The following is a 25,445-nucleotide window of genomic DNA, read 5'->3' on the forward strand; positions in this document are numbered from 1 at the left end:
TTGAGAGTAACAAGACAGAGAAAACAATACGTGTTCTGCCTACCAAACAATTAGTTCCAAACGATAAAGTGTACATAGGTTTACTTTATTTGAAATGGAAAAATGGATGCTTGGTGGGGATGACATGTCCATGAAACCTTCTCCCCTCCCTATTTAATGCTCCTAACCCTGCCCGACCAATGAGATTATTATGGCAGAGATTAAACCAACCTCCAGTTTACCAAAACGAATGAAATGCAATTAGATCAATATATTTTCGTCACTGTTTTTCAACTCAGTGTTTGATACATTAATTACATGACTGAAAAGTGGTCTTGGGTTTCATAGGTTGCAAATCAGGGCAGTAAGAAAGAGGATCAGATTGCAATAGGAACCATTCAAGTACATCGGTGACTATGTGTAGCATTCATAAGTAATAAAGGTAGGCAGGACTTTCTGTGAAGGATTGCCACCTGGAAAGGGTGTAGAGGTCCTGGCTTTTTTGATTTTTATAATAATAAAATGATGCGGGTAATTCCATCTCAGAAAAGGAGGCCTGCTAACCAGCCAATTCCATGGCAAAAGCATAATGTACACCTGTGCCCTGCTGAATCAGTATCCTGATCTGTAGCGCCTGCTCCCTTGTGACACATGGCTGGTTCAGTGGGCACAAGTCGTAATACCCAAAAAGATAGAGGAAGAAAAGACCGAATCCCAAAAGACTGAATTTGGGATGCCTAATTTGACCGTATATGTATATGGGGGGAGGGAATTGTTAATAAAAAATGTTTAGGGGTAAGAGGGAGTTGGGGGGTCAACACCTGCATATATATGTGGTCAAAGAGGGAGAAAGAAAAATGTGGTCTTATGGCATTCGTTTTCTTTTCAGACAATTGATGGTAAGCTGGCACAGGTGCCCTCTTGAAAGCTGCAGTGACAGTCAAGTCACTTTAGTGCAGGGGCTGAATTTAACACATGCACCTCTGTTACCAAACCACATAACTATCAGTGTCACTAATCTAGTGGCATTTTTAAACTTTAAATATAAGCCATACCTGCGTTTACATTATGGAGGCTAGTATATCTCAGAATTATCCAACCCACTTCAAATTGATATCTTACATGTGTCAGCATTGTGAGCACAGCCCAGGTGTGGAAGGGTTATGGGGATTGGGACTCACAGCAACCAGAGAGCCAAGACAGGTAGGAACCCTGTGGTTACGCCGTCGAACCGCTGCGAGCCGTGATTAAAGCCCATTCAACCCCATTGAACCAATAGAGTCCTCCTTAGCTGCCTGTGGCACTCAACTGATCTTTGAGCTGCTGTGTCGAATGCTCGAACAAGTTCACCACTGCACTGCACCAGCTGAGTGCATCCTCGGCTCGAACTTTAAGTTCATGATTACATACACTGCTTTTGAGCCGCTTTTCAAAACGCCAGCATCTTTGTTGCCTTCATCAACAGTTGAACTGACTCTGTGGGCCTCATCAAACTGTGACCTTAGAACACTGCATCTGACTACCCAATTTGAACTGTGCACCCAGTAAACATCATCTTCACCATCAAACCAACTGTCAAACTGACCCATGTCCCTCCCGATCTGCACTTGATTTTATGCCGCTTCAAACCGCTTTTTGAAGCGGCAGCATCTTCATTAAGGATTTTCATTGACAGTCGAACCGACCCTGGTGTTTTCTTTGAACTATGACCTTTGAACTCTGTATCGGCCCACCCAACTCGAACTGCACATCCGGTCAACAGCATCTTTGCCATCCTACTGACTGTCAAACCGATCCTGATGGCCCCCATCATCCATACTTCTTTGAACCGCAGTGAGCTTCAACTTGACCCCAACTCATTCACACCCCTCTTGAGAGTATAGCCTTCCCTCAGCCTGCATTTCCACAAAAGGCAAATGAGGTATATCTCTTAACTGTGCCTGTTTCACCTTTATAATTGGGATCACTCTTGGTTTTTAGTAGTGTGAGGGCTGAGTAGGGGGGTTTACCACTACTCATCCTTGCACTCCTGCAGGGAACAAGTAATTTTATCACACTATCAGTATGTGTTTCCTGTTACGATCAATAGATTCATAGTTGACAGGACATGTCAATGGATAGTGAGTGGAATAATTGAAAGCCAGAATAGGGATTGAACCTTATGTCCAGCCTCATGGACTATTGTATCATAGTGATATTTGTAGGTCGAATCGAGATTGATGCTGCACAGTGTGAGTGTGGTTCGTTAACACAGATATAGCACAGCTGAGTCAATAAAGGGAATAGTGCCAATACCCGATGATACACATTCATTCACAGCATCAATACAGTACTTAAAAGAAAACATCACAAGATTAAAAATTGTTATTGTTCCTGTCTAGAATTGTTCTACAGAAATTAGGTATAAATTATGAGCTCAAAGAGCGGGATTACATTTCTAGTTCTACATGCCTATTCATAATGTTCAAAGCAATGAACTGGCACCCTCAGTTACTGTAACATAAGTGCCTGGGTGAGAGTCTTAATTTAAGAGGAACGCCTGATCGTGTGGCGTACATGCTTACACGCTCCTTGGGGGTTTAGGGTCTGATATGAAAATGGTCCATAGCCATGCATTAGCTGCCAATACACGTGATGACTCTGAGAGCAGAGACAGCCTGGGAACCAATCTCAGTGGAATCCCAGACCCTGCCTCCTGTCGGATTCATGATTTGTTCAATTTGTTCAGGTCCAGAAGCGGTTGGCAAAGAAAATGCTAAGCCAACAATAACCAGGACACTTGCTCTATTCCAGTGGACCAGGTCACTAAATCAACCTGCCGATACAGCAAATGCAGCCACCTACTCCATGCCATAGCAATCCAATAGTGGCCGAGACGCTCCCTACACTCCACAAAGGAAAATTGGATGAGTACACTTGCCCAACTACAAGGTATTCCTGGCTACATTTACGGATCACAGCACAAACAACATTTGCTGGGACACGCAAGCCTCCAATACCTGGGTATTTTCTGATAGAAGCCACAGATAAATGATGTGTCTGATCCAAGTTTTTTGTGTTGCCACTTTTTTACACATCACATTACAATTATGCAGCCCAAGCATTATTTTTGTAACTTAAATATCTCTGGAAAAGACTTAGTATTCCATCACAAATGCCTGAATTAAACAACTGGTTAACATTTTAGAGTCATCCCAGGTAGTGTAGGGCAGGACCTCCAGACAATAAAAAACAATCCACTGAGGAAAAAAGATTGGTGCACCTATTGACCTATTGCAAGGATAACAAGATTTATTTATATACAGGACAGAAAAGACATGTCAGAAAGTGCCTGGTCACCCAACTATCACAGAGCAAACGGGTTAGTTCAAAGCAAACAAGACATTTTAAGGAACATTATCGTCAAATTGGTGTGGTGGAATAAAGATGCGCTTCCCGTGATCCCAGACATGCAGGAGACCCGGCATGCCTGCCCAGTGCAGAACTACATTTGTTTCCATCACCCCTTGCACCTCGTACTACAAATCACATGTCTGCTAACTCTTTTCAACCCCCTTATCGGGAACCCCTCCCCGAACCCCATCTGGGCCTTCCCAGGACCACGCTAATTAGTCAAATTATTAGGAATTTAGGTGTTGTTTGTGGGCATCTGGCAGTTCAAATAGAATGAACATTTTCAAGCAGGAGTGCTGGTACCCTACATCTGAGTTGCAATGTTTTGGCAGCTCAAGACTTCTTCCCTGGCTCCCATGGGATTGTCCTTCGGGACTGGCGCAGCCCTACTCGTGCTCGGTCATTCACATTCCTTTCTGGATTTTCAGGCCTGCAACACAATACAATTATATTATTATCTATCAGGCCTGAAGGCCTTCTCGTTCAGCTCACTTGCTGGGGAATGGGAAGGGAAAGTGATTCGGACCACATTGTCATGGTGGGCTGCTGTTTTCCTGCTGCCAGTGGTAAATTAGCCCTCACGTTAATATGGCGGTGCTTTAGTGTTTATCGCACCAGGGATTGGGGAGGTCTGTTATGCTACTCATCCTTGTCTTCGGCATATATAAACTCTACAAACGCAAGCACACACCACGCCCAATATTATGGCCTACTTAAAGTTACCTACTGCCCAAATAGTACCCCTACTTTACATGTTTCACTCCCCCTACAGTCGCTCACGTCTACTTCTGTGTGTACTTAATATATTTTTCTCAATCGAAATCGTGTACGGGTCCGGAGATCTGGATATGCAGCGCAACATTCCCCCTTTTGTTAATCCTACATTAACTAACTCAGCTGCCTATCGGGCTCTACATGTACCCTCTTTGGACACCCATATCCAACATACATGGCTTAAGCTTTCCCCAGCTTGTGCATATTGTTCTGTGGTACACGTGAGGTAAATATACCACCCATCACCTGCTAGGTTGATCCAGTGCTCGGTATAGTTCTCCTGGTCCAGTGGGGTTGTGGTCAGAATTCCTGGGTGGTCCATGGCCCTCTCAATTCTCACCATTCAGGGTTTCTTTGGCTCGTCTGTTTTAGCATGCCCATCTTTTGTACTAGAAGGTGCTACACTTGCCCCTATTGAGACCATCATCATCATACTGTTTGGGAGTGTCTTAACGCAGCACCGGAGTATCATTTGGCACATGCAGAACATCACCAACAGGTGCACCACGACATGGACCAATATCTTCACGGCTGCTCCGAGCCATGTTGGTGCCCATGAAAACATTGTATCGAACCAATCTTCAGCTTGGACTGCTGCTTCATTCTCCATCCCTGTTTTTAGCTTGTGCAGAGTGCTTATGATGTGTGACAAGGACCCATTTTCTGCATCGTTTGGGGGGACGTATATGCAACAAGAAAGTCACATTTATTTGCACACGGCCCCCTCCAAAGCTGTCAGCAGATTTAACATGTATCGATTGTGGAGAGTCATCAGCCGGAGTGCACGTATTTCGCTCTTGATTGCATTCAGTCCTTGCTCTGTGTCATTCGCGAGCTGGATCATTTTCCAACTGATTATTTGGAGCCATTTTGCATTGGCTGCGGCCCGGGCCTGGATGCCTGATAGCATTAGGGACAGAAAAAAGACCTCTGTCTGTACTTTATTTCAACAGTTTGGAGGAGTCTTTAGATAGGTAATTTGACCGTCTCTTCTGTCTTTTCAGTGAGTGCGTCTTTCTTCTTACTTGTGGGGGCTGGGATTGGGGTTGCTTCGCCTGTGCTGCAAGATTTTTGGGTGCAATAGTGAGATGTGCTTCAGGCACCAAGAGAATGGCTGAATGTAACATTGCCAGTGTCCCTCTCCATGATGGTGGGCGGTGCAGGTATGCTTGCTGACCACGCACCCAGTAGATGTCCTTAAGTGCTGCTGTGCCCTTACTTAGATTATGAATGTATAATGTCTTGTTACATTTACTGTTGGTTCCCACTAGAACATGTCCAAGTCCTTGAAAACAAAATTCATACAACTCTGTCGCCTTCGCTTTCACCAGCGTTTCTTTTGCTTCAATCCATGTGAGTTTTGGGACAAACATGGCCCATAGAGCGAGACAGTTCTTATTGATATTCCATATCACCTCTTCTTCGAACCCCACCAACCCCTCCCTGTCGTGCAGCTGATTCTTGCCAGCTGTTTGACAGAAACAGCACTCCGTTCATTCTGAGCAGTGGGCGTGGTTTCCACTGCGTGCCCCTGGAACAAGATGCAAACCCAGCACAGTGCTAGATGAACCAAACACTGGTCGTCCATGGTTCGCATTTCTTGGGATACTAACAAGTTGGGTGCTCCTGACGCATGGGTGATCAGAGAGCAGACATAGCAGCTCCCATTTTCCCTCTGCTTCCCCACTGAACACGCTGGCTGTACCACAGGTTATCGAATTCTGGATGGTGCACATCAGACATTGTATCGGGTACTAGCCCTTTGTATTGGTCATATTCCCGATCTGCATCCACTAACCTTTTGCTTCTATGTTTTTCTTGCCAAATGGCTGTGTTAATTACCAGTGTTGTTTGCATCTTCATAAAATCAACTGAAAAGCCAACTGTGTGGGCTGTACCATACTCAAAAGGATAATTTTAAATGTGTATACACTCCCCTATGTCACCCCCCTTTATATGCCTCAACCATATAACTTGGATGAGTGTGTAAATGCTAACACCAACTATGAAACCAAAACACATATTTACCAATATGTTAATGAATCGATGTATATGATGAAAAACCTGCACACAACAAGGAATATTTGCATGTATTGAAACTTTCAACATTAGCATTATATGTACAACTACAGCAGTACTTGTTTGAAATATTTAGTGAACATTGTACCAGAAGAAGTCCATGACTGTTGATGGTATCATGATCAATGCTGTCGAGATGAGGTAGATGCGTTCTATTGAGGTAATGAGGTTGAAACAATAGAAGAGAATAATATTCAAATAAAATGAAAATTCAGTAAATACAAAGGAAGACACTGTTGAATCGTGAACAGTAAAGGAATAGATGGTGACATCATTTAGGTTACAACTGGAGATTCAGACGCATGAGGTGCTGTATGGGGGACCCGCCCGACATCCGAGAGGTCCACCCAATATCGCAGTTCCCTCAGTTTAACAGCAAATGGAGTGGCATAGATGACGGTGAATGGGCCATTGTTATCTTTGTTCACTCCACCTGCGGACAACAGTCCTAATATAAACTTGGTCACCGGGGCTGAATGGGTGGTGAGCTTGCAGCTTCTGGTGCAGCTCTGTTTTCTGTGATGCTATCTGTCGAGAGATAATCTTAATGGATTTCATCAATTCATACAAGTATATCTTAAATTCATCACCTAGAATGGACGCAGCCCTGTGAGCATCAGAGGCACTTCACACGGGTGACAACGGTGTATTCATGCACCATCCCATTACTATTTTGTGAGAGGAGAGATGATGGTCCTTGCAGCTCTGTGTACACATACTGAAAAGGGTCAGGGACAAACAGTAGACCCAAGGGTGACACACAACTTCCAAAGTTTTTTTAAAGCCATTTATCCATTTGTCAACGCCATTTGCCTGAGGATGGTAGATGGAGCACAACGTGTGCTTTATTTCTAAAAGGGCTGTCACTTCTCTAAATAGCTACTTGAAGAAGTGGGTGACATTATCACTTTTAAGCACTTCACACACTCACCAGCGGGGAAACACTTCTCGAACTATAAATTTGGCTTCTGACTTAGCATCTGGATGTTCACAAGTTCCACCCTCAATCCAACAGGATAAGGGGCACACCACCACAATCAAGTAACGGAAGGTGTTGCACCATTCTTCCATGTTGGCGAAGTCGATGAGCAGTTCACAGAAAGGCCCACTGTGGTGAGGTAATGCACCTCGCAATGTTCACAATGTTTGCCCAGTCTTATATGTCTGCCATATCGTACAATTGGATGCTAATACATTTAGTAATTCTTACAGGTTGGGAACGTACCAACCCTTCTGTATGTCTGCAGCAATGTGCTGTTTTGACATGTGGGAGGGGTGGTGCAACTGCTCAAACGCCACCGTCACCAATTTGTGGGGCATCAGCACCTTATCTGTGGTGCTCTGTCTCCAGATAAAATCTGTAGGGGATTGCTCACACCCTCTTTTTCCCCAAAAAGTTTTTCAATTTGTGGTGCTCGAGCTTGCAGTTTGATTATGTCAGTAATTGTTAATGAGGTGTATGGAACTTGCAATTGTAACTGCATATTTGCTACCTCAGGGTATTCTGTTATGTCTGGTACTGGGAGGTAAGCTGTTTTCTTTGCCGTTGGTCTGATGCATCGTTTCCAAGAGAAAGGTCATCAGTGTTGTTTGTCTGAGCTGTGCATTACACCACTGCTACTAGAGTGGGCTGCGACAAAGCATACATAAACCTATCTAAGAGGGCAGTGTGTTGCACTGGGGACCCATCTGCTCTCCTTTGCCATCATGATAGCCCTGAATGCATGGTGGTCGTGACATAGGATGAATTGGAATAAATGGTCACTCTGCAGCGCTGACAGGCCTCTAGTGCCTCCATTAGGGCAGCTTGCAGTAATGCATGGGGAGTCTCTTCCGCACTAGCACTTCATATTCTCCATCTACTAACCTGACCACTGCTTCCTCTGTGTGTCTTTTGCCCATCTCTTGGTCAATAGTTGCTGACCTTTCAACAAAGATGACTTCCCTGTCATTAAGGGCCGAATCTCACGCTTTTGGGATGTCATCATCGGGGCCTTTGTAGATGGCGCAATCATGTATCTCATCAGTGTCAGTAATTGATTCAGTCAGGAAGGTGGCTGGGTTTACTGTTTTACATCGAACAATGCAAATGTAAGGGCTGGGTAGTATTACTTCACACGCTGAGTCTCTTTGCGTGGTGAGGGTGGATGTGGAATTCTATAAGATGGCAAGTCCTGCATGCTCTACATATACTATCACCGCACACTCCATTTTGATAGTTGCTGACTTCTCTATAGCAAAGGCTGCTGTATCTAGAGCTTGTTCACACGGGAACTGCCCCTGCTTTACTGAATCCAACATGCCACTGTAATATGCTAAAGGCTTATGGCCCATAGTACTTTTTTGTGTCAGTACCGCTGTCATCATTTGGTCGTTTGAATTTGAGAAGCAATCAAACTCTCAGGGACAGTGGCACTGACATTTTTAAATTCTTGGAAATCCGTGAGTATTTCTTCAGGCAATGCAATAGTGCTATTTATCTTTTGGGCCTCTTTAAGGGCGTGCAGTAAGGGTTGTGTATATGTCGTCTAATCAAAAATCCATGCTTTGCAATAATTACACAAGCCTAAGAAATTTTGCATGTCTTTAACTGTCACTGGTTGGGGCATGCTGTGAGCTCAGGGGTTATTTTCTTCCCATGAACTGAAATTAGCTGACTGAGATATAATACTTCTTGCTGACAATACTGCAGATTTACCCTGTCCACTGTCCACTTTATATCCTTTATTGGCCAGAAATGTTAACATGGTTATGGAATCGTCCCTGAACTGTTGTTCGCTGGTGCTGCACACTAGCAAGTCATCAACCTACTGACTGGCAGTGCTCGGCAAATGAATGTTCTCCAAATCTGCATGCAACACTATTGAAAATACTGTAAGATATTGGGTGTCAGGATGCAATGAAACAGAAAAATGTGTTTTTTAAGTCAATGACTGTGAAATAGGTCACTCTGGTGGGTATGTTGCATAACATGGTCGCAGGGTTGGTCCCAACCAGAAACTCAGCATGTACCATATAGTTCAGAGGGCGCAAATCCTGAATCATCCTCCAGCAAGAACCCTTTGATTTTTTGATTAATATATCACCATGTTGCAGGGAGAGTTAGATGGCACAATAATACCTTGGTGTAAGAGTGCTGTGATGGTGTCATTTATCATTTCTTCTGCTTCTTTGGACATGGGGTACTGCTTTACTCTGGGCAATACTGCTCCTGGTTTGAGGGTAATCTGTATTGGTACAGCACTCCGCAAGAGACCTACCTCATGGAGGTTTATCATCCACACATTGTCGGATACCTGTGATAAATCCTCTTAGACAAAGGATGGGATGCTTTCTGCCACAAACCTGATTCAAAGAACTTCATGATACAGTATCATTATCTTGCACTGAACAAACACTGCCAGGAAAATCTCCCCCTCGTCATCCTCATCCTCAAACAACTCACTGTCCGTCACTTCCTTTAGAGGCTGGGTTGGGTCTATGCACAACACTGTGGGCCACTCTCCTCCCTCGGTATCTGTGCCTATCAGCACCATTTTTTCTTTTGACACCAACACATCTTCTAGATCTAGCATGAGAATGGTCCCTGCAACATGTTCTTGGGATGGGGCTGGTTTGAATAAAAAATCAGAAGGTACTCTCCAACACTTATTAGCCATGTGTGTCACAGCGTTCAGCAACACTGTAACCATGCAGATAAACAGATCATAGTGCATTGCTGTCTCGCTCCCCAGTGCATGGATGACCAGCCTGGGGTGGAAGATACCACTCCTCTTCCAGTAAATGAGATAGTCATATTCAGTTTGTCCTAACAGGTTGACAGCGGACCTTGTGGAGAACACCAATGCGGCCCGTACTACTCTGTCCCCAAACTTGATGTCCAATTCTTCTGTGAATGGAACTGATTTTTCTGCCCCAGAGAAGCCCTGCATGTCCATAACCTCACCTGACAAAGGGAAATACCCCTCGCTGATACAACATTTTGTGGCTACTGTGTCTACCATGAAAGTGAATGGTGTGTTGCCTATCTCCACGCCCACCAAGGTTCCTCTTCTGGGTTAGCAGTGCCAGACAGGACTGGGCCTGCTAAGTTTCTCTGTGGGCTGTCCTAATCTGGGTTGGTGTTTGTCCCCAGGAAGATAAAAGGATTTCGTCCCACCACACTGGCTCCTTGGTAGTGGGTGTCTGTTCTATGAGGCACTGCATTGCTGTTAGGTACCTGGGGCGCTTGTGGCTGCGTTGGATGTACTGCATATGTTGGTGGGTCGCTGGGAGCCGGTGCTTACAACTGTAGAAACTTTGGAGATGGGGCAGGCAGGGCAATGGGCTGGGGTATACCATAAGGGGCTGGTGCTGGGGCATAGGGTTGCGGGTACGGTGCTGGTGCTCCTTGTGCATACGGGGGCATCTGTTGGCTATATGCAGCTGCTTTTCTGCTCCTACACTCCAGTGAGAAATGTCTCATCCTTCCACGCGCCCAACATTGTCCCATGTTGCCTCCCCATGGGCCCATTCCTCTAAAGCCTTGCCTTCCTCCACCGGACCCTGCAAACCCACCTCTCCCCCACAGACAACCTCCCTGGAGCCATCCTTGAACCAAATGTTACACTCTTAGCCCCTTCCACAAACAGGTGCCATATGCATGTCTGCCTGCACCGCCCTGTGCTCCGTCTGCGCGTCTTGAAGCACTGCTGCTACCGTCACTTTTACTGAAATCTTTGGTAATTTCTTCTGTACTAGTTTCACTTCCTCTGTACCCTCTGTGCTGTTTCCTTTTCCTTCTTTTACAGTGAGGTATTATTATAGACATTATCTCCACCCACCCTTTTGCCTCAATCCCCTACTATCGATCTCTACCACGACTCGCCCGGTTCTGCTCTCCACATCTCTTGTGTCTGTGTAATATACTGGGATGGGTTCTCATCGTCCCACATCGTGCATTGCATTATTGATCAATAATCAATTGATCGCAGCACCTCCCACACTCGGGCCCTGATGTCATTAAAATGGGCCTGCCATGGCTGTCATATCCTAACCGCACCCCAGGATACCCCGCTTTGACCCAAATGTCATCTGTCCGGTCCCCTAATATCGCAACAAATAAAACGTTCATGTCACCCAAGCTAAAGTTATCCTTGCCGACTGTTTTTCGAATGCGTAAATCAATTTCCCTGCCCCAGCTATAAGGGGCGGCAGCGCTTTTATCAAATTATTCTTGTCCATCTGCACCTATGATACATATTTCCTCCATGGCCCTTTGTGCAACAGGGGAAACTGCGCTCCCATCACCTTTGTCACCTTCTTTTTCTTTGTCTGCTTTCCCTTGGCCACTGCTATGCGCCCATACCGATTCCTCAACTTGGGCCCCCACAAGCTCTCTACGCATGGTGATATCCACTGTGTCCCGTTCCTCACCCACAGTCCCCCTCCCATCTCATTGTCCAAACAACCTGCCCCATAATCCAAGGTTCCTGTTTGCTGTCTTTGCTGTCTCCATCCTCCCCATCCGTCCCTTACTTTAACATCAAACATATAAGAAAGCTAACTTCCAGGTTTGGAAAAATCCTCATTAAACACAGCTCATTCCTGCACATTTCCGCCTTGATGCGTTTTCATTCCTCCCAAATTACATAATTTATAATACTAAACACTCTATTCTCACCCTCTACTGAAATGACACACACATTCCACACAATGAGGCACCACCACACTTTCCTAACCTCCTTCTCGCTCTGCCTGTCTACAGCCTTTCACTCTCACATTCAAAAAGCCTCTTGTTTTGTGAATTTGTAGTTTCTGTTGGGAGTCCCGAACCCCACCCAGCCCGTCAACACTATGGCATCTTGCCCATGCATGACTTCTCTCTCCCCTCCCCTTTCCACCCACTAAAGGGATGCTATCCGGAGTCGGAATGTCATCCTGCTCAGCAACCACCACACATGGCTTTTTTCAGATGTGCTGGTGGTCCTTGAGCCACCAGTTCATAATTCAAAAGGCCATCCTTAAAGACTTCCAAATTGCAATCACAAGACCAAGCTCTTATCTAATAACATTAAAAAAAATGCATTTACTCAACTACCACCTGTCTCTCATAGTTTAAATATCTACCAATGGGACCTCCAAGGTCGTTGAGTTGCTCACAAAAGCATCATAAGTCCTCGCAGACCTACTATAACCACACCACTAACCCTCGTAATGGCTTGTTCTGTTATCACAAAGGCCTGGCAAGCATTAACATAGCTATTACTAGCACAAAAAAAAATGTTGCAGTTCAAAGTCACTAAATATTTTGACCACTCTCAAACTCATTTAAATAATATACAACAAAGCCCCATTCACCCTGTCTCAGCATCTGTGCACTGAGCAAAATATGTTTTACATGCGCTCTCTGCCTATGCAATGAAATACAACATGACAATAAAACAAACACCCTGTCACTCATAGCATCTCTTCCTGCTTCCCTCTCTCATCAGCTGAGTTTGCCTTCATAATTCTCCCTGATTTTAATCAGAAACAATTTAGATTCTTCTCTGCTAATTCCATCCATTTGAGGCGTAAATGACAACGCTAGCAATCTTTCTGAGAGGTTGCTCCAACTTCCTGCCCTCCACTTGGGTCATTTTCTAAACTCTCCTGCAATAAAATATGTAGTTCTCCTATTCTGCTAATAAAAAGATCCCACCCTCCAGACCCTTCTGGTCTCCCAGTTACATATATCCATAGGATAGTGCCATATTCTGGTCCCCATGCAAACAGGCTTCCACTCGAAACATGATTCAAACTCCACTGGTGTCTTTGTATGTACTGGCAATGTGAGGAATTGCCATCTGGGAAGGTTGCAAAGCCCTGGCTTTTTTTGCCAACCATATTTCCCTTTTCCGTCAACTCCATGCCTGCCAAAAGCAGGGTGTACTTTGGACCTGCTGCATCAGTAGGCTGATCCGTGGCACCTGCACTACCTTTGGCATGGAGCAGCTTCAAAGGTCACAAGATGCCCACTCAACAACCTCAGCGACAGCCAAGTTCCTGTAGTGCAGGGGCAGCATTTAAGATATGGCCCCCTAAACCAAAACTACAATGATCATAAGCAATCCATGATGGTAGCAGGGTAATCTCTAAAGTAAAGCTATGCCTCAGTTTAGGCATAGTGGATGGCACTACTTATGATCATGGCTGTCACATCCCAATTGATATCACACATATATCAGCTCCTGTGAGTCAGCTCTGCTGTGGAAGGTGATTTGTATTCTGGTCAGCCAGGTGTTGCCTGCCAAATGGCAGGACATGAGCCCGGAGGGCGGGCCTCTTCTTTGATCTCTTTGTGAGTGCAGGTAAACCCTCTCCGCCCGAGACAGCTGCACAGACGTCCGCTGTCCTGGGCCTTGGTGTCAAAGGAGCACACCCATTCAAAAGGACTAACCTCACACCAGGGTGTTGCATCTCTAACTGCCTTTGTTCTTATTGAGAAGGTGCAGGATTATGGTAGGCAGGAGTTCTCTGGGCAATGGAAGGAGACGTCCACCATTTTGTTCTCTCTGTCTGTCTCTCTCCCTTTCCTGTCCCTTCAACTTCCTCTAGAGCGAAGCACTTTGTGTGTGACATCAGAAGGGTAAATTCCACTCTATTCAAGGACAGGTATTGGACCACTAAGGCAGGTTAGCTTTAGTCCAATCACCTGGGGACATTTGCCTTCAAAAGAAAGGGTCTGCCACCCCTTCTTCAGATCCTTTCAAGAGACTGATAATTCGCTCTAAAGCAACTAAGAAGAATTCACTGAACTTCCTTTGGGAAAGTTGCACTGGAAGTCACAACCACAGCCCGGCCCAGCTACCTCTCGATCGGTTCCCTCACCGGCTTGCACATTGTCTCACCAAATATCACTGATGTCGATGACCATTGACCCACTGACTTGAACCGCTGGAGTGTCACGCATCAAACCCTCCCAGCAGCTAAAAGCCAGAATTGGCCTAGTCTCCTGTGAGGAAGTCCGGGGCCCGCCCGACCTGCATATTTGAGAGCCATCCTTCAGTAACGCAGTGCAACCACATTTTCCCCTACTCGATGCCTGCTTGTTGCTGGGACCCACACAATCCTACATGCCTGAACTGAGCCTGATCCGCTCACATTAATGTTCGACACAAGGTTCGACATCCATCAGCCCCCCAGGAACTGAATCCAGGTACTGGTGACCAAGAACTGCCCTCACAGACCACTGGGACCCTATAGACTGGTTAGTTCACGTCAGCACCTTCTTTCATCAAGCATATCCTTTCGTAGTTGGTATTTGACAATCACCCCTGTACTCATTTTCAGAGGGTTACTTTCTCTAGTCTGTTGCTTTCTCTCTGTCTTCCACATGGGTGCGGTTTTGTAAAGTCTTTCTATTTCATTCTGTTGCAGATTTGGTAGATTGGTAATGTCACTTACCTAAGAAACGAAGACTGTATGTATTAGAAGGGCATCTGGTGAGGGCAAGATGGCCGAAGCTTTTTTGATTTGTATTCAATAAAATGATTAAGGTAATCATGATTCTGAAAGGGAAGTCTGCTAATCAGACTGTCCTTTTCTAAATGCTCCATGCCAAAAATATAGTGCACACATGTGAGTTTGCTGGGATAGTCTACTGACATCATCAGCATCGCCCCGAGGTGTCACAGAGCAGGTTGAAAGGTCATGTGTGCATTCCTGACAGCTCCCTGGAACACAAGGTTAAAGGAGACAGCAGTGGCTTTTTAACTGTCTGCACCTCTGTTCAAAATTATAATTGTGTATTCAAGTCAGCCTGATGTCATGTTAAACTGTAAATATATGCAATGTCTTGATGTGGCAATGGTGGCTGCCAGGGTCACACAATTGCACAGCCACAGCAATATTTGATGCCATACTAGTGTCCACTCTGCTTGGGGGCATAGCTACGACAGGACAATGTGTATAGCTGCCAGGCCTGAATGGCTCCACAACTGCCATGTGGTACAATGGCCAGGATACTGCCTCTTTGATACTCCGGAAGGAATTGTAGCACTTTTCTATGAGAGAAAAAGAACCTTCCTAGGAGACCTCCTGAGAATAAGTGCTTGAAATGCAGCACTGACACAACAAAGCCACATTCACACCATGTTGCTGACCACAGTAGTCCCTTTAAAGTCAGAAGACAAGGGAACAGGGTGGCGTTACAGTAGCCAGTGGGGAGAGGAAGACTAAGGAGAGGGTTCCACTACCTTGGTTGCTGCAACAACCCTTCACCCCCATTTCCAGTGACAATGACAGGATGTCAGCGGGCAAATGGCACATGTTACAATAGACTGGAATGGATACCTTGCAGCAGGCTTGTTTTGTACCAATCACCTGCGACGTTTTGACTTTATAAGGAGATGAAACCCTCTCCTTCTTTGGTTGATCTTTGGACTCTCAAGACAAGAAGGATTCATGTGTCTTCAGTTGGGAATACAGACTATTCCAAAGTCTACTGGCAGGGAGGTGAAGTCAGAAGGCATCCAAGGCAGAGGCAAGCTCTGCCACCTGACCTCCCTAGTCCGCAGTGGGGAGGACTGCTCTGGAACAAGGCCTGACTGCTGACTGCACTGGAAGCAGAAATCTGCTTACTGGAGGTGAATCACCCCCTGTTTGTTCCTGCCAACTTTCTGGAGCATGAGCACAGAACTGAAGGAATCACCCTGTGCTGGAGACCCGGGATTGGGCCCCCAGCAACCCAGAAGTGCAGAATCAACTTACACCCTGTTTCATCACCTCATGATGTCTGCTCTTAACGCATTTCGAGAGAACTACAGGACCTGTGTTGCTATTTTTGGCACTCTAGGACCTTTGAACCCGTTCAAGCCATCCAGACACGGGCTGAACCCATTTCCCCAGACAATATCAAACAACCAGATAGCTGGCTGCAATCCGTGAAGGCAAATGATTCGCCCGCCGACTCGACCTGCTGATAGCCATTGATGCACCCATCTCGAATTCCGACTCTACAGCTGAAGCATCATTTTTTCATTGATTCGACCGCCGTCCTGAAGAGTTGGATTCCATCGATTTGTCCATCTCAGTTGCTAACTCAATCCCGTGGGAGCCTGCTCATCAAACTGACTTGACACAAATTTTCCAGTGGGACTGCATGACTAGAACGTCTCTTCATCAACTCGCATGCAGTGAAAGTACCTAGACGTCCAGCTTGACACTGTCAAGATCACAAAGAGTTGAACTAAGGTAATTTGAAGAAGTCCTGTGCCCCTTTTGCACTTTAAAGGACACAAGTGTTTTTTTAAGACCCCCCTATACCTTCTAAAGACATATCCTTGAATAATTGCCACTGCTTCTAAGTTGATTGCCTAAACAGCCCTGCTTATCAACCCTCATTGCCCTTTCATATCAAGGTTCTGCATTCTCTGTGTTTCTATTAAAAGGCTTGTTTTTTAATGCTTTAAATTCGTCTGTTTGTATTGATTGTTTTATTAAAGTCCCTATTTCTATATAACCTTGAATGGACATTCATTTATTTTGGAGTCATGGAACTTACACTGTTTGGAATGCTACTGTTAGAAACTTACATCCCTCCCAAAGATATAGCCTGCCCTTGGCCCATGTTACCAAAAGAGGTGAAAGGGGCCCCCCATTCAGGCGGAGGCCGTTTCACAGTTATGAATCACTTTCTCCTCCCTTTTCCCTTCTCCCTCTCTCTTCAAGCCCTCCTTCACCTTTTCTGTGCACTTACTCTACAGGAATTTTCCCTGGACCTAGTATTATTGCACCAAATGTTTGTCTCCTCCCCCTCACTTTACTTGTCCCCTCCCCCCTCCAGCACTATCTGAAATGTCGTCAGACCTAGTACAATAGCCACTTGTTTTGTCCCTTCCCCTCCTTTATCCTCCCCCCCCCCACCTCTTGTTAATCTCCGGCTCTACCAGAAATCTCATCAGGCCTAGTACGGAAGTCGCCTGTCTGTTTCCCATTTCCTTCCTATCAGTTTTTTAGCTCTTGCACTATCTGAAATGTCATCAGGCCGAGTACAAAAGTTAATTTCACATTGTTGTTCATGGCCTGTAAGAATCCCTCGCTTGCTGTGAAGTGCTTTGAAACACATTGTCAATAGACGCTATATAAATAAACTATCATATATCATACTGGTGTAGTAGCAGTGTGAGGCTGAGTAGGCAGTTCACCCACTACTCATCCCTGTGCTCCCGCAGAGCAGTAATAATGTCATCATACTGTAACACAGGCCTAACTTAAAACATGCACTGGTTCCAAATAAAATTTACTGTCACCCCTACAAATGATTAGTTGGTTGCACCGCGCGCTGCTTTAACAAAGTCGTTCTTACACAATTAATAATATATTGATTAGCTCTTCTACAGCCATTCCCTTTTTCTGGCACATTTTCAGAGACAGCAGATGCCTCCTACTTCCTCTTCATGGAAAAGATGCTTGCCATTCACAAGACTCTGCACTTGACCCACATTAACACTTAGGAGCTGCTCGGCTAAGGGGTAAAATACGTGAGGCAAATATATACTGTAGAGTCAGCTCATTTATTACTCAGATTTGATTACAAACGAAATCGAAGAAATTAAGATCTGTATCAGAAAAAAAGTCCTAGTTTTGTCTACAAGCTCCGTAACAAAAATGAATGAAATAAACAAAATAATTAAATTAAACGTCCTTTTCAACAAACACTATACACGAGCTAAAGGCCAGATCCTGCTGAGATGTCAGTGTGCTAAAGGTGCCTGTCATGAATGTGTTAAACCGAGTAGATCCCTGCATCAAATACATTTCCCCAGAATGTGCCTCAAAGTGTTAGGACTGTGGTGTTATGACTAATTCCCATGTCTGTCTTTTATCATTTTAGGATGTCATCCAGAAGTTCCTGTATTTGGGTATGTATTGATTCTAAACAAGGACTATGTGGAGGAGGGGAAGTCACATTCTAGACCCTCCATGCACAAGGAGATATAATGCAAATGCATCTTTGTTTTCGGAGAGAAACAGTATATGATGCACATATGCACGTGAAGGCCACACATGCACATGTTATTCTCCCCTCACTCCTGCTATGACACAGACTCACATATTCGCATACATGTAGACATTTAGACATTTCCATGCCACTTATGCCATGGCCATCATGTCTTGAGGGACTTGGAGAACCTATGGGAGGTGGCACAAGGGAAGATGAAGTGGAAGGGGCGTAAGATGGAGAAGGTGCGGAAGAGAATGCAGAAGGAAGGGGTTGGATGAAAAGAGAGAAACTGAGTATGCAATGCATGGAACAGGTGCAGCGAGAAGAAGGGGGACTCGGCCAGCCACTGCACATGCCCAAGAGTGCCACGCATGGTTGAAAGGAAGAAACGTAGAGGCCTCTCCGAATATAATTGCTGCTAAATCCATGTGGTGATGGCTATGACTGTAAGAGCAATGCACAGCTCTTAGGGCAATGCTCTGGGAATCGTGTCCAAAACCCTTCTTCTTCTGACTCCCGTTTTCGCGCCGCAGTTGGGTTCGCTGGCAGATGGTGGGTGTGGGTGAGGCCCATGTAGACAGAGGATTTGCACCAGTTCACAAGGGAAATGGCTATTTTTGGAGGTAGTTGTTGTAAAATGATAACACAGAACTCATAGGCGAGAGTGGGATTTCAAGGAGGACTAATGGTCCATGGAAGGTGAGCCATGGAGTGAGTTTAGCCTTGCAAGTAACCAGTGCAGTAACTTTGCTGAATATGCTGGGTGGGACAAGACATCCAAATGAAAGGGGTCCCTGCCAAATTAGTGGGACAAAATCGTGGGCCACAAAAGTGTGGGGGGGGCACATCCTTGCCCCTCCCTAAAATTACGCTCATCCAAGTAACAGAATGGGCTATAAACGTTTGCTTGGTTTTGTTGCAAGTAAATAGTGTACATTGGCTCATGGAGGTAATTATTAACCTGCTCACAGCCAATCAGAATGCAGTCACTAACTTCTGTTATTGACTTCACTCCGAGCATTATGATTTCAGAAGCACACAGGGAAACAGCAGAGATTCTTTATCTGCATTCAAGAAACACCCAGGCAATTTCTCAGCAATATTTCATTCAACAAGACTCTCCCTCTCTGTTAGCATATTTTTTCACTGCCTATTTCATGTTACAGGCAACATCCAATTTAACACGCCAAAGTGAAAGCTAAAACCCAGAAACGTGCTTTCACTTTCGAATAGAGATGCCATTTACTTGTACATCATGCCCCATTAATGCTCATGTTAAAACTGGCCACGCTTAAAAAAACGTGCTACTGAAATACTACAAAATGAAACCACATATTAATTACTAACACATTTTGTCCAATTACTTTACTCACTATTACATCTCAAAAACCTATATTCGCATTGCCAAAATGTGCTAATAGCCCAAAAGACATCATGAACGGTCAGTATGATGTGATAATGACCCCTCCCTCAGTCGATAAGGCTATTATTAAATAAGTCAGATTGGCAGCACAGGGGCATGAAACCTTCTGGGCCGTTCCAGAGTCTCAGCGCTAGACATGCAGGGAGATCTAGCATATGTAGGTGGGTGACCGAGACTGCGTGATCTGATAGTAAGGATGACACATTCCAAACTTATTTATGTGACCAGGTTTTCCACATGCACAAGACACACTGGATCCATTAAAGGTTTATTTGTTGCTGAGAGTTTTAAGAACGGAGGTAAAAGTGCAACCAACAAATATAGAGAACAAAGAAGCCCCAGACCCCACCATTTCAACCCACAATGAAGACCATGGGGGTCATTACGACCCTGGCGTTAAGGGTTTAACGGCGCCGTAAAAGGGGTCGGTGCCGTTAAACCCTTAACGCCTGATTACGAGGTCCCTTTGCGGGACCCGACCTTAACGGCTGGTTTTACCAGCCGTTAAAGTAGGGTGCCGCAAAGGGACCTCGGTGCTAATTACGGTACCGCAATTTCCGGTACCGTACTTAGCGCCTTCCCCAGTCCCGTTGAGCCCTATGGGGCGAAAATGGGAATGGTGAAGGGCCATGGTGAAATGGGGAAATACCGCCCCGCCAACCTTGGAATGGGGCGGTATTTCCCCATTCCACCATGGCAGACTCGTTACAACACCGGCACCAACCATGGTGCTAATAGCGCCATGGTTTAGCGCCGGGGTTGTAATAAGGGCCCATACATTCTATATACACATCCAATTGGCTTCAAAATATCGGCCTAAATAAATTCTGTTCCTGCAGTGATTTCTTCCGTTTATATCAGGAGTCTGCAACCTACAGCTCTTCATACGTTTTGGACTACGACTCTAAGGATCATTCACCATTGACGGCCAGATTACAGAAACTTTGCACCGGCGCAAATTCAAGGTTTGTACGGTATTATAGCACTAGGGCAAAGGTTGCCCTATTTTTAAAAACAGTCCCACTGGACACATTAAAAAACCATTGCACCTCGACAAGTGCAGTTTGGCATATTAAAAGCACCAGGGAAAAATTTCCTTAGCCAAAAAAGATGCATTTCCATTACATTTTAGCACCAGGGCAAAGTTTGCCATAGTGCTGATACGGTATGGTATCAGCACTAGGGCAAACTTTGCCCTGATACAAAAATGCACCAAAAATGCATATTCTTAGCACTAGGGTAATTTTAGCCTTGGTGCTTTTAATATATATGCAAAAAGCAGGCGTTAAAGCACCAACCCGCTAAGAGACCTCGTAGTAAGGTGGTAATGGTTAACGGTGACCGTTACCATTAACGGTGACCGTTAACCATTACCGCCTTCCGTGTAATGAGGCCCATTGTGTCTTATTTCACTGTTTTTAAAAGGCCTAATACCTCACAAGAGAACTTTAAGTTGGTGAGCAGAACACTTGCAAAACTTAAAAATGCACTATACAAACATTGAAAATGTGGCATAACAAATACATAATAATGTGGCATATATAACAAATACCCATAAGAAGTTTAGGAGGTTTTCTGTGCTGGGCGATTGCTAAGCGAGCAACTGGCAGCATTTGCGTGGCAAGCCTCACTTGCAGGCCAGACAGTTTGTAGAAAAATTACTCTTGCATTGTGTTTTTAAATTACTAAAACATGCCAGCCTCCCATGCTCCTGTTGTTTTCTGTGTTCTAATTCTAGGTTTGTTTACCCTAAGCCTTAACTTTCTCTGTGAGTAAGTCGGCTGTTTTGTACTGGCAGCCCTCTGATGTACTCTGCAGGCCTGTACTGATAAACTCCTTACCTTTACTGGTCTCCCCAATCTTTTCACTGGCGACAACTTGGTCTGCTTAGGGGGGCGGACATGTATCAGCAACGTAGAGGCTCTGTGCCTTTCTGGAAAGAGGCAGCATTCAATGTTGGGGGTGAGGATCCTGGGGGCTCGTCAGCACACCCCGAAGATCCGAGGGGTCAGCGACCCACATTTTCAGCAGGACCTCAGAGGAGGGGAGTGCGAATTGGTCCGGAGTAGCACCCTGATCATTTGGGTGCTGCTGTGCGCCCTGACCGCTTTGGAAAAAGGACCTTGCATGGACATATGCCTGTTGCTTCCTGGGTCATTACCACAGCAATGGGACACTCTGTGGCCATCCAAAGTTTGCACTACTGTTGCAGTGGGTGGATCAAGTTAAGCCCACGCCAGGAGGGCACTCGTGATCCGAGGCATTTGATCTCCAACCTCATCATATCCTTTGAAGGAGTTTGGGGCTTCTGCACTAACTGATCCAACTCCTTTCAGGTGTGTGAAGGAGTTGGGGGTCATGTGACTATTCCTACACTACCTGTGGATTGAAATTGTGCTAATTATGCTTAGCCTGGGAAGATTGTCATGGTAGCTGCAAGGATAACTCCACCGCCCCCCTTTTTGGCAGAACCTGGCTCCCCTCCCATCAGGTGGGAAAGGTGGTGGAGGATGTTTGACACTTATCTCACCATAATGGCCCAGCCAGGAAGCAGGTGGTTTTGCTCCCTAATCTGGGTGCCAAAGGGTGTAGCGTCTATGATGGACTACCAGATTTGCTGGAACCAGGGTCAGTGGATTTGGATGACTTTGCTGTACCCCTTAGGAAACTTCAGGAGCAATTTGAGCCCAAAAGGAATATGGAATTTGAGCGACATGGGTTTTTCCAAAGGAGTCAAGAACCCCTGGAACCTGTGGAGAGCTATGTGGTGGTCTTAAAGATGCTGAGTCATATGTCCGAGTTTATGCCCTTGATCAACTCGTTGAACAGAACTAACTTGTGCGATGCACCAATAATGTGAAAGTGCAAGACCAACTCCCAGATAAAGATCTCACCTTGGAGCAGGCTGTTGAGTTGACGAGGAGCATGGAGCAAATGGGACATTACACGAAGAATATGAGGATAGAGAAGCAGGGCCATGATGTGTGTGCTATCAGGTACAAGAAGGGAAATGAAACTAAAAAGGAAGTCAAATGTTTCAACTGTGGAAGCACTAGACATCTACTGTCAATTGTCAATTGCATTAAATGTAAACGTAGAGCACATTTTTCCTGTGTTTGCAAGGAAGGGGCAGTCAATGTGGTGGAGCAGGTGGTGACTCGTTAAGAACAGGAAGTGGGCCAAACTTCTGTCACCTACAGCTGAAGGGAGTGCCTGACATGTTTTCGAGATCTCTGCTGTCAATGGGGGCAAGAAGGGTGTGTTAGATGATTTTAACGAAAGATTCTACCCATGAAGGTGGATAGTGCTTCTCTGTGGACAATCGTGTCTGGAGAAACATTCTTAGGGATCCTGTGAGATCAGATTCAAGAACTGATGGAACATGATATCCACCCGTATGGATACAGAGAAGTTGAGATTGAGTTGTTGGGTACATTCCAAGAGTGCATTGAATACAAGGGCAGAAGATGTTTTGCTGATGTCTAGATGGTAAAAAAGGGATTGTCCCTGCATGGTTGGGATTAGCAAGCAAGCCTGGACATCCACATTTAGGCCAACCTTAATGAGTCAGTGATGATAGCGGAGATGGAGGACAAGTGGGCTGCAGAGTTTCCTGAGATATTCACAGAGGAACTGGGGAAACTGTGGGATTTCGAACATTGGATCAAGATCAAGGGGAACTCCACTCCCGTGGTCAATAAGGTGCGACCAGTGCCTCACGATCTGAGAGGACAACTCAGGAGTTAACTTCATGTGTTATTGCAGAAAGGAATCATTGAGAGAGTGGAGGGCACAGAGTGGTTATCCCCTGTGGTGTTAGTCAGCAAGAGTAATGTCAATTTGAGGTTATGTGTGGACCTTAGATGCCTCTACAAAAACATGTTGGTGGATTGTCATACCTTGCCTATCATCTCCAGAGTGTTGGCTATTCTGGTGGAAGCAAGTATTTCACACTTATTGATCTCTCGGCAGCCTATCACTGAGGTCAAGAGGTCCCAACATTTGTCACCACGGAAGGTACTTTTAAGTACTGCAAGATGCCATTTGGGCTGGCTTCGGCGGTATTCCAACAGTTCATGGAAAAGGTTCTGGAGAATGTGGAAAACATTGTGATATTCCAAGATGATGTTTTGATTCATGCGAATTCGAATGAGGAGCATGATAGAATTCTAAAGGAGGTTTCGTGCAGGTTGAGAATAGCTAGACAAACGGTTCAGCGCACTAAGTGTAGGATTTGTGCAGAGAGTGTTAAATATCTGGGACAATGGAATTTCAGCTGAGGGGTTTTGCCCAAAGCACAGTTTAGTAGAGGCCATAAGTTTAGCTCCGGAACCCAAGGACAAAGACCAATTAAGGCCATTCCTACATTTGGATGAATATTACCACATGTTTGTGCATCATTTTGCAGTGATTTCAACTCCTCTTATGTCACTTCTAAATAAGGGAGCGAAGTATGACTGGTCTGAAGAATGCATCTGTGATTATCAAGCAGGGTATGGCCTACGCTCCTTCCCTTGGGAAGTTTTGTGATAAGAGCAAAACGTATCTGACAGTGGATGCTAGCATCTTGGGTTTGGGGGCATCTCTGACACAAGGTGATGGTGGAAGGGAGGAACGTGTTGTGGCGTTTGTGTCCAGACCACTTATGGGTGCGGAAGATAATTATTCAGTAGTGGATAGAGAGGCTCTCACTGTGTTCTGGGTGGTTTTCCATTTTAAGTTTTTTTGGGGATCAACTGTTTATGGTCAGGATGGACCACAAGTCCATAGTACACATGTTGTTAGGTGTGAGGTGGAGTAATGGCTCACCAAGAATCTCCAAATGGCTGCTCGGGTTGCAATGGAATGATTTACAGGTATGTTATTTGCCGGGGAAAAATATTCGGTGGCAGAATGTCACCCCCGCCGTTTGGGCCCTTTGTGGGGAGGAAGAGATTTGTGGAGAGGGAATGGTGGGGGACAGCATTGAGCATGGGGTATTAAGGGAGGTAGAGTGGGAACATGCAGGTATTGAAGATGAGGTGTTAAAGGCCATTTTCGAGAGTCAGGCGGACCTCAGATCTCTTTACCAAAATAAGCCCAGTAAAGTACGTTTATTGTATAATGAGTGGGAGGGGCTAGATGACTCCTTAGAGACAGAACTAACCTGATTCCCATCGAACCACACCAATGTTATACTCTATATACATTGTTGCAACTTTTAATACAATCCTGCATAGTCTGTTACAAAGTCATCCCCATATATGAATGGATAACCCTATACAAGGAAATCTAATCCCCCTAAATTCCCACAACATTAAGGACACATTCCCCTTAACACCTTCCTCTCTAACATACATTCCTATCTACAAGCACAACCCCTTTTGGGCTCTTTCCATAGTTGGTTGTGACATCATCATATGATTACTTATTCACCTACAACAATCCTAATTTATTACAAGTCCCATCTGGTCGGGGATCTCTAACCCTGTGTGTGATGCACATGGCTTTTACAAGAACACTTCATCAATATGAGGAAGAAGAGAAATAAACAAGTTTCCTTTGAACCGGTGATCAACATCTTATCCATCCAGACTTGCAGGTGTTCGTGGTATTTCTCGTTTCATGCTAATCTATTGATTCTACCATTTCAGCCCACATGGCCTCTGGCACATCTTCCGGAGAAACTAATCGAAACCCATAAACCATTTGCCACTTCTGCCCTTAAGCACATTGTGCACCTGGTCCATTAACTGACCAAAAGTCTACCCTGCCATGTGGCAGGACTTCCCTGGTCACTGAATAATAAGCTTCTATGTTCTCAGGAAGATTACATCTCTTAGCCACTGT

The 25,445-nt window shown here is 45.2% G+C and overlaps 1 protein-coding gene across 3 annotated transcripts in view; it reads left to right on the plus strand.

The window, feature by feature from the left end:
* Window positions 1-25,445, plus strand: part of LOC138510275 (guanine deaminase-like) — a 509,865-nt gene that overhangs the window by 480,000 nt on the left and 4,420 nt on the right. Inside the window, exon 13 of one of the 3 annotated variants that reach the window (XM_069625809.1) lies at window positions 18,083-18,110. The exons of the other annotated variants lie outside the window; for them this stretch is intronic. Within the exon in view, the coding sequence (XP_069481910.1) occupies window positions 18,083-18,110 (28 nt within the window). The remainder of the gene's footprint in view (window positions 1-18,082; window positions 18,111-25,445) is intronic. 3 annotated transcript variants of the gene reach the window in all.

This window comes from Ambystoma mexicanum, chromosome 6p (genome assembly GCF_040938575.1).
Source record: "Ambystoma mexicanum isolate Mex_15411 chromosome 6p, UKY_AmexF1_1, whole genome shotgun sequence".
NCBI lineage: Eukaryota > Metazoa > Chordata > Amphibia > Caudata > Ambystomatidae > Ambystoma > Ambystoma mexicanum.